The sequence below is a fragment of the Gorilla gorilla genome, chromosome 11, assembly GCF_029281585.2.
Source record: "Gorilla gorilla gorilla isolate KB3781 chromosome 11, NHGRI_mGorGor1-v2.1_pri, whole genome shotgun sequence".
In the NCBI taxonomy this organism is placed as follows: domain Eukaryota; kingdom Metazoa; phylum Chordata; class Mammalia; order Primates; family Hominidae; genus Gorilla; species Gorilla gorilla.
Genome location: NC_073235.2, coordinates 76494553 through 76504834, shown reverse-complemented (window position 1 = coordinate 76504834; position 10282 = coordinate 76494553). Strand labels below are relative to the sequence as shown.

At 46.9% G+C, this 10282-nt stretch overlaps 1 protein-coding gene across 1 annotated transcript; it reads right to left on the bottom strand.

Annotated features, from left to right (window-relative positions):
* Positions 1 to 308: 308 nt before the first annotated feature.
* LOC101125400 (uncharacterized) lies at positions 309 to 2185 on the bottom strand. The gene has a single exon (XM_004032812.4). The coding sequence runs from the start codon at positions 2006 to 2008 to the stop codon at positions 1349 to 1351; it is 660 nt and encodes a 219-aa protein (XP_004032860.1). The 5' UTR covers positions 2009 to 2185; the 3' UTR covers positions 309 to 1348.
* Positions 2186 to 10282: the final 8097 nt, after the last annotated feature.

Here is a 10282-nt window from a genome sequence, read left to right as displayed (position 1 = left end):
AAAATACAAAAATTAGCCAGGCGTGGTGGCAGGCGCCTGTAGTCCCAGCTACTCGGGAGCATGAGGCAGGAGAATCGCTTGAACACAGGAGGCAGAGGTTGCAGTGAGCTGAGATCGCACCACTGCACTCCAGCCTGGGTGACAGAGCAAAACTCTGTCCCCCCCCCCAAAAAAAAACAAAAAGTGGAGAGAATAGTATAAAAGAATCCCATCCAGCCATCATCTAGATTTAACCATTAACACCTTAGCATGTTTGGTTCATCTTTTGTTTTTTTCTTTGTATTTAAAAACAAACTCCAGACATTATATTTCACCCTTAAATACTTTAATATACACCATTTAAAAGATAAGAATGTTTTCTTCTATAACTACCACACCATTATCGCACATATCAAAATTAACAATAATTCTTTGCTATTTTCTGCTACACAGTCCCAATTCAAATCTTCCTGATTATCCCCAAATCTCCTCTTCCAGTTGGTTTGTTTGAATCAGGATCCAAACACGGCCCACACATTGCATTTGGTTGTTACGTGGCTTCGGTCTCTTTAAGCCAGAGGGCCATTTTGAACTATTAAGGAAGGGGTTGCTCTTACCCACCCATCCCTCTGACCTGGGCCCCAGTGAATTTCTCCAGGTGCGCCCTGAGGCCCCTCCCTAACAGTCCAGGCAGCCAGAGCAGAGTGACTAAGGTCTGGAGGAATGAGCCTTGCCATGGAAAAACCAGAAACTCACAGATTTTCAAAATTCCAGGCAAGATACCATGACGCACGGGAAAATGTATGATGTAGTTTCTGTCCTCTGGCCCCCGACGAGAATAAAGCTTCCACCAGGCTGGAGGGAGAGAGAGGAGGGCCCACAGGACAGAGGGAGCGAGAAGGAACGCACTCCGCACGCGCTGGGCCCAGGCAAACGGGCTCCATGGAAGAAGCACAGACTTGTGCTGAGGAGCTGGGCGTCGCCCTCACCAGGGTCCTCTGGTGAGCCTCTCCCCTTGACGGTCTCCTTTTGTTTGTGCAGTGGGAAGGATGCCTATCTCTGCCCAGAGAACGTTGCAGTCAGAGGCCCACTTTGCCCTGGGAAGGCCCCTTCATGAGAGCTAGGCCCTGGCTGCCCACAGGGTTGGTGGTGCATGGAAGGAAGCCTCTGCAACCCACCCCTGCCTGGCCAACAGCTTCTCTGTGCATCAGAGCGGGGGCTCACCAGCACTCCGTGCTCCCTCCGAGAGTTCAGCCACGTGCTCGGCTGGTTTCCCCACATTAGAAACATTGATCAAAGAACAGCATTTCTTCCGCGACAGGAGGGAGTGCCTGGGGCCTGAGCTGTGTCCCCTACACCGTATTCCGGCTCACACTGTGCCCTGAGCCTCTAGGCTCAGAACGAGCCGTGTTGGTGACCCCGGAAGAGCGGCCTCCTGGGCCCTGGCTGCGGAGGCGACAGGCTGAGCCGGCGCTTGGAGGCCGCTGCGCTCTGGGCCTCGCCTTCCGGAGCCTGGCCGGCGTTCCGGTTGCATCTGCGTGGAAACTTGTCCCCGAGGAGCACTTTTGGGGAGACATTCATCTTCCTTGACGGCCCAGTCAGTGCTCGTTGGGGTTTTGCCCTCTCTTACTGGCTTTGGTGGCGGCGATGCAGAGAGAGGCCTCCCCCGGACCCCGAGGCGCTGGTGCCCCGCGCTGGTGGGGCCTCCACAGGCGCACGCGGCCCCGGCAGCTGGCAATCTGGCCTGCATCTGATCAATTTTATCTGCAAAGCATTCAGAAAATTTCTCCCCCGAAGAACACGTTGACCCTCTTAAGCGGGGAATGCAATGTGGGTCGCCTCCTGGAGGACGCCCTCGATTTTGATGAGGCTTGTGCAGGGACCCGCGATAAGCTTCAGAACCCGAGCCAAGCGGGTGGGGACAAGGCTCCTCCGGGGAGCTCCGCATCGTCCCCGGCCTTCCATTCGCCGTGTTTACCAATTGTGAAAGCAAATCCAGCTGTTGGGAGGAATTGCTTCCAGATGACATGATGGGAAAGGAAAACACACTTCATAAAAAAGCTGCTGAATAAAAACCAGAACATGTCCGCTCTGTGGGCCAGGATTGCATAGGGGCTGTTTCCTGAGGTTGTGCAATAGGCCAGCTCCTGGGGTAAGGAACAAGAACAGTGCAAATGTTCCCCCTGCCAGAGTCAGGAGACCAGAGCTGGGACTGGACGTGGCAGAACTTGGGGAAAATTAGTTGACCTTGCTGGGCCACCGTATTTTTCTCGTTCTCAAGAACGGCTTCCCACCTTCACTGGAGATCCCTGTGAAAGCCACAGAGAAGGTTTTCTGTGTGTTGAACTGCGTGGGTGAGAGAAACCACGAGAAAGCAAGGACATCTTCTTTTGAAAATGCGATGCATTTCTCAGCCCCCCAGCGCAGAATTTGCTGTGTTGGCTTTCTCAACGATTTTAGAAGCTCTCTAACGAGCTGGAATTAAAGTGTCCCTTTACTAATTTGGTTTTACAGGTCACTGGATAAACCTACTTAGGCGGTTTGGAAGAGGATTAGGACATTTGTGGCTCTTCCAAGTTGACTTTCCAGGCAGGGTCAGTCAGCAGCTGGAGACTCCCCTGGCTCGGGGCCAGCGCTCTTATAAAGCTGCAAGTTTTTAAGGGCCTGGTGAGCACAGTTATCCAAGAAACAAAGTTTGCAGCGGAATTAAAATGCAAATGTCCCAAAGCAAGGCACACATTCCCGAGCTTGCCTGCCCAGAGACAAGCCAGAAAACTCAGCAGCCCAGTTCCCTAGGGTGAGGGAAACAGCTAAAGTGATTTAGTTACTTTCCCTGCCTCAGCCTTGATCAACTTTCTTAACCCCTATTGGTGCGGAATAGACTTGAATAGCTAGGAAATTGCCTAAGTGCAGGAGATCCCCTTAGAGAGGAGGCTGTAGCCATTAGCCACAGGTAGCTCTGTAGATTATCATTTAAAATTCAGTGTTTCAGTCTCACTAGCCACATTTCGTGCTAGTGACTGCCACATGCAGGAGTGACTGCCACATGAGACACTGCGGATCAAATGAGCATTCACTCATTCATTTCACAAGTTAAATTTATGGAGTGACTCGGCAGTGACAATGAGCAAAGCATATAAAATCTCTGCCCTCGTGGAGTTTCTGTTCTAAAGGGGAAGGTGAACACTAAAGAAACACCATGTGTGAGTCACTTTTTTTTCTGTCCATTGCAGTCCCGGGGCGAAACCGATGACGTACTCAATTGAGTAACTGAGAAGTGTTTAATAATGGGAGGATTTACTAAGATGTGGGCAGAGATCAGGGAAACAAGGCATAGTGCAGTCCTCACCGCAGGAACCATCACCGTGGCCAGGCCTGCAGGGGCAAGCACAGCTCCAGTTCCCAGCCAGGGCACCAGTGAGAAGAGCCAGGGAGGGGCTGCCTGACAGGAGCAACGCCCCTGCAAGACAGGCGGCCCTGGAGGCAAACTGGTGGGGGAGGGGCCTAAGTGCTCTCAGCCCACTCCCCTCTCTGGCCTCCCACTGGCCCAGCCCCAGGGAAGCCAGAGGCCGGGTGGAGAGGAGTGGAGGGGAGTACCTGGCAAAATCATGCAGTCTAGGAAACCCAGCAGGGTGGGAGTAGAGTTTGGGGTAGAGGGGTCCTGGGGGGAGGGCAACTAGGAAAAGAAATGGCCTGAAGCACCGGGGCTGTCTCACCGCCATCCTCCCCACCCCTCCTTCTCCTGTCTTCCTATGACCTTCTGTCCCCTTCCCCAGGCCCTTCTGTCGTCTCTGTGGCTCTGCTTTCTGCCACATGTCACATTCTCTCTCTGGGCACCCTCACAAGTGCCTTGGAGCCAAACCAGGGCCGCTCTGCTGAAACTGAGTCTCTGTGCTCTGTTTACCTAGGAGCATAGACAGGAATGTTTTTTGTTTTTTATTTTAAATAGACTTTACTTTTTAGAATAGTTTTAATTTTACAGAAAAACTGAGAACATTGCAGAGAGAGTTGCTATATACCCCACCCCAGCTTCCACTATTATTATTATTGTTTTTCAGACAGTCTCACTCTGTTGCCCAGGCTGGAGTGCAGTGGCGTGATCTCGGCTCACTGCAACCTCCCCCTCCTGGGTTCAAGCAATTCTCCTGCCTCAGTCTCCTGAGTAGATAGGAATACAGGCACCCGCCACCACGCCTGGCTAATTTTTTGTATTTTTAGTAGAGACAGGGTTTTTGCCATGTTGGCCAGGCTGGTCTTGAACTCCTGATCTCAAGTGATCCATCCGCCTCAGCCTCCCAAAGTGCTGGTATTACAGGGGTGAGCCACCACACCTGGCCCAGTTTCCCCTATTACTAAATATCTCACATGAGCATGGTATGTGTTAGTTTATACCATCAACTGGACCTGTCTCCTTGCCTACTCTGCCGCTTCCTAACTCTGCTGCCTGTTTTCTCTAATTCTCTTCCAGGTCTTCAGAAACTAACAGAGAAAAATCATAGAACTGTGGTGAGTGAGTCCAGTCTAGTGAGAGAACAAAGGAAGCATTGCATAGTTACAAAGCAATCAACAAAGGCAAGGTAGTTTCAACAGCCTCCTACCTAAAGCACAGGGGCTTAGGTAGGAGGCTGTGCTTTAGGTAGGAGGCTGTTGAAACTTTTCTTTCTTTTGAGAGAAGATCTCGTTCTGTCTCTCAGGTTGGAGTGCAGTGATGTGATCATAGCTCACTGCAGCCTCCAGGGCTCAAGTGATCCTCCCACCTCAGCTCCAAGTAGCTGGGACTACAAGTGCACCCCACCATGCCTGGCTAATTTTTTAATGTTTTTTTTTTTTTTTTTTTTTTTGTACAGATGGGTCTCACTTTGTTGCCCAGGCTGCTCTTGAACTCCTGAGCTCAAGTGATCCTCCCGCCACAGCCTCTCACAGTGTTGCGATTAGAGGCATGAGCCACTGAACCTCACCTCTGGTCTCTCAACTTCTGAGCATTCCCCTCCACAAAGTCATCCCACAGCATTCCCTTATACCCTTCACTCAGCTTCACCTAAAGGTAATATCTTACATAACCATGGTATAGTTATCAAAACTGAGAGATTAACATTAATACAGAACTATCAGCTAAACTACAGACTTCATTCAGATTTCACCAGTTTCCCCACTCATCCTTTTTTTCTGTCCTAGAATCCAATCCAGGGTCTCACATTGTATTGAGTTGTCCTGTCTCCTTAGTCTTCACCAATATGTGATGGTTTTAAAGGCTTTCTTTGTTTTTCGTGACCTTGACACTTTTAAAAGTTATGGTCAGGTATACTGTAGGATGTCTTTCAGTTTGAGATTGACTAAGGTTTTCTTATGAATTTTGGGGAAGAATATCACTAGGGGAAGTGCCTTTCTCATGACATCATATTGGGGGTACATGGTATCAGCCTGAAAGATTACAGGTGATGTTAAGCTTGATCACTTGGTTAAGGAGGTGTCTGCCAGGTTTTGCCTCTATGAAGTTACTAATTTTCTTTTTCAATACTCCATTTGTTACAAGTAAGTCACTAAGTCCAGCCCATACTCAAGGGGAAAGGAATTAAGCTCCTTTTCTAGAGGAAGGAGTATCAAAGAATTTGTGGACATACGTTAAAACCACCATGGTGACTTATTAATGTTTTTGGGTAGATACTTTGAGGCTATACAAAGATTCTATTTCTGCTTAAAGTTTCACCCACTAATTTTAGCATTCATCAGTGAATCTTAGCTGCAGCAGTTATTACTGTGGTGTTCAAATGGTGATTTTCTACTTCCCTCGTGCCTTCTACCTTTATCATTGGGAATCCTGTAAGGACAGTTTCTCTCTTCTACTCATTTATTCATTCAATCATTTCTGTATATCAGTATGCACTATGGAGATTTATTTTATTCTTTGGGTTAGAATCCAGTACTGTTTTTTTTTATTGCTCAATTGGTTTCTGTTTATGACTCTGCAAACTTTTTGGGCTTGCTCCTGTGTCCTTTTTGACATGACTTCCTCCTTTTTTGCATTTTGCTCTGTTTGGTGTTTGTTTTGAGCACTCCTTTACTTTCTATCAAATGCTCCAGGCTTACTGTGTATTTTCTGCCCCAGCTGCCCCAGCCCTATAATGCACCCTTTCACAGAGGGCCTCTCGGTGCACTGCAGACTTTCCTGCTGATATGCTAGTGACTTTAGTTAGGATCTGCTGCTCTGCCAGGATCAGAATCCTTTCCTTACCAGCACAGCTCTCACAGTGGTAAAGAGTCTGACAGGCCCATTGTCCCTGCCCTGGCACGTAGGAGGTATGTGACTTTGGGCAAGTTATTCTATGTCAGCCTAAGTGTTCTCGTCTGTAAAATGGGAAATGACAATCCTCCTTCCTTATGGGGTTCTTGTGAGGATTAAGTGCATGTGAAGCAGGTCACATGCCTGTCATAAGTATCTAATAAGTGTTGATGATAATGAAGATACAACTGCTTCTGCTCCGGGTGATCGGTTTTAAGGGCCTGGACTCTGGAGGCAGACTGCTTGGTTCTGCAATCTTAGTAAAACTCCCCGTGCCTGTTTCTCATCTGTAAAATGGGGATAATCGCATACAGTTTTTGGAGGATTAAATGAGTCAATATACACAAAGCACTTGGCACGGTAGATACTTCGTAGGGTCTAGCGTATAGGAAGCACTTGTTAACTGTTAGCTATTACTGTTTTTGTTATTATTATTATTATTATTATTAATGAGATGGAGTCTCACTCTGTTGCCCAGGCTGAGTACAGTGGCATGATCTCACCTCACTGCAACCTCCGCCTCCCGGGTTCAAGTGATTCTCCTACCTCAGCCTCCGAAGTAGCTGGGATTACAAGCATGCACCACCACACCTGGCTAATTTTTGTATTTTTAGTAGAGATGGGGTTTCACTATGGTGGCCAGGCTAGTCTCGGACTCCTGTCCTCAAGGGATCTGCCCACCTCAGCCTCCCAAAGTGCTGGGATTGCAGGCGTGAGTCACCATGCCAGGCTTGTGATTATTATTCTTGCAGGCTAAATCTCTGGCTCCTTTGGTGTTATCCTACCCTTGGTTGGTGGGCCAAGCAGTATGGTAGAATATTTATCTAGTTTAGGAAACTATGAAATTTAAAGGTAATAGATTGTTCAGATCATATATCCTTTCTCCTGAGGAGGAAGGAGAACAGCCAAATTCAAATTCATAACTAGTTAGATCGCCATCATGTGCTGCTGACATTTTCTCCTCTGAGGTGTTGACAAATGGCTGTGACGGAATTACTCAATTCACATTTGTCTCGCACTGATGCATGAGGCCCAAACGGCCAGCAGCTTTGGGGAAACTCTTTGTAAATCCATCACATTTGGCCATTAAAAAATGATAACTATGATCAGCCAATGCTGAGGGACCCATTTTGTGGAAAAAGGAAATGGAACCAACACAGTTAGTGACACAATAATTAGGACGCAGGGGAGACTGCTGACAATTTGGAGATGTTTTCTTGGAGAAAATATCAAATGACTAACAATTTGCAGGACATTAATAGATAATTAAGTTGGCAATTTGTTGCTGCAGGGTGACAGTTGTGGCCTCTCCTCTGTGCACAAAGAGTCAAGCATCCAAAGACAATTCCTGCTCTCTCTTAATTGCAGGAGAGAGTGTCATGAAAACTCTTTCCCTCCTGGGAATGTTGGGATTTTCTTTGATTTTCTTTTTCTTTCTTTCTTTTTTTTTTGAGACAGAGTCTTGCTCTGTCACTGAGACTGGAGTGCAGTGGTATGACCATGGCTTACCGCAGCCTCAACTTCCTGGGCTCAAGCGATCCCCCCCACCTCAGCCTCCTGAGTAGCTGGGACCACACCTGGCTAATTTTTTTTTTTTTTTAATTGCACATACAGAGTCTCCCTATGTTGCCCAGACTGGTCTTGAACTCCTGGGCTCACACAGTCCTCCTGCCTCAGCCTCCCAAAGTTCTGGGATTACCAGTGTGAGCCACCGTGTCTGACTGGGATTTTCTTATTATTGGTGTGAAAATGCAGCCAAAGCTGCCCTCAAGGAAGAGTGTGGAGGGGAACTGAGGTGAAGGAAGGTCCTCCGGGCTCAGGAGCAGAGTCCCTTTCCCTCTTTCATCTCACTCTCCTCTGCCTTCCTCATCCCCACTGTGCCCTCCCTCCTGGAAGCTGATTTGAGCTGTTCATTTGACAAACGTTTCCCTGAACAACCGTCAGGTTTTGCTTTATCCACAAACCGTATGGGTTATTATTCGTTTAACATTTTTCTTTTAATAAATTCACTTCAAAACATGAATGCCCAATTTCACTTCCTCCTGAACAATGATATCCATGGAGCTACAAGGCTCTGATGACACTGAGAAATGCCACTTGACCTCTGCCAATGGCTGCATGGGGTCTCCTCTCTCTATTTGGAAAAATCCACTGTGACCTGGCTGGGAACAGGAACAGAATGGACAAGGGCCTATAGTAGAAAACCAGGCTCTTGGTTTTCTCCAAAATAAGACAATGACACTGGTGGCAAGCGCTTCTAACACTAAGGGACATGTCTGTTCCCACTGACAAACATTAGGATTCCCGATGTCCAAGAGGATGGAAGCCAAGGTGGCTGGGGAAAGAAGGGATGGAGGTTGTTAAATGACTCAAGATTCTGTGGGGTGGAGGCAGGTAAGTGGAGGCAGGAGGCCAGTGATGTTACTACTGACTGCATGGTCCAGATGAGGGATGAACTAAACCAAAGTAGTTTGTGGAAGCAAAGAGGAGATAACAGACTACCTAGATCAAACTTGATGGCTGACCCGATGTGGGGGATGTAAGAAGAAGAGGAGCTTATGACTCCTGGGTTTCTAACACAAGTAACAGATATCATAAACAAAGATAGGAATGGGGAGGAAGAGTGGATTTGGAGTCCAGCTGATGCATTCTGCTATTCACATGAAGAGTTGGAGGGATCTGTGGGATACCCTTTTGGAGATGTCTAGTCTTTGAAGACCGTGACCTAGAGTTCAGGACAGATGGATGGGCTTGAGAAAGAGATCTGAGTCCTAGTGTCCATGTGATAAAAAGAAGCTGTGGGCACCTGTAATCCCAGCACTTTGGGAGGCCAAGGCAGGCAGATCACTTGAGGTCAGAAGTTTGAGACCAGTCTGGCCAACATGGTGAAACCCTGACTCTACTACAAATACAAAGATGGCCGGGCATGGTGATTTACGCCTGCAGTCTCAGCTACTCAGGAGGCCAAGGCTGTAGAATCGCTTGAACCTGGGAGGCAGTTGCAGTGAGCCGAGATCACGCCACCACACTCCAGCCTGGGTGACAGAATGAGACTGTCTAAAAAAAAAAAAAAAAAAAGCAGCAGCAGCTGTGGGTATGGATGACCTCATCCAGGAAGAAGAGACAGAAAGCAAGCATTAGTTTTTTTTTTTTTTTTTCCCAACAAAACAAGGTGCATTTTTTATTATGGTAAAATCCATATACTATAAAATTCACCATTCTAATCATTTTAAAGTGTATAATTCAGTGGCATTTAGCACATTCCTAATGATGTACAATCATCACCACTGTATAATCTGTGAACATTTTAATCACCCCCACAGAAAACTCTGCACTAGTTAAACACCCTCTCTGCACCCCCAGACCCTAGCAATTAGTAATCTGCTTTCTGTCTATAAGGATTTTCCTTTTCTGGACATTTCACGTATATGGAATGATACAACATGTGGCCTTTTGTGTCTGACATTTTTCATTTAGCATAATGTTTTTAAGGTTCACCCATGTTGTAGCATATATTTTTACTTCATTCCTTTTTATGGCTGAAGAATACTCAATTATATAGATATAACACAATTTGTTTATCCATTCATCAGCTGATGGATAATTAGGTTGTTTCCAAGGGATTCACTTTTTTATTGATGCATAATAGATGTATATTGTTTCGAGGTGAAACAACTTATTACGTGTGATAATTTATTACATTCATATAATTTGTAAAGATTGAATCCATGTACTTGGGATGTCCATCTCCTTAAATATTTCCCTTTTCTTTCTGCTAGCACTTTATTTATTTATTTATTTTTTGAAACGGAGTTTTTTTTGCTCTTGTTGCCCAGGCTGGAGTGCAATGGCGTGATCTCGGCTCACTGCAACCTCTGCCTCCCAGGTTCAAGCAATTCTCCTGCCTCAGCCTCCCAAGTAGCTAGGATTACAGGCATGTGCCACCACGCCGGGCTAATTTTGTATTTTTAGTAGAGTCAGGGTTTCTCCATATTGGTCAGGCTGGTCTCAAACCCCCAACCT

Bases quoted from the DNA above. Each gene is read 5' to 3' on its own strand.
- LOC101125400 (XM_004032812.4), bottom strand. From the start codon at position 2,008: ATGTCATCTGGAAGCAATTCCTCCCAACAGCTGGATTTGCTTTCACAA.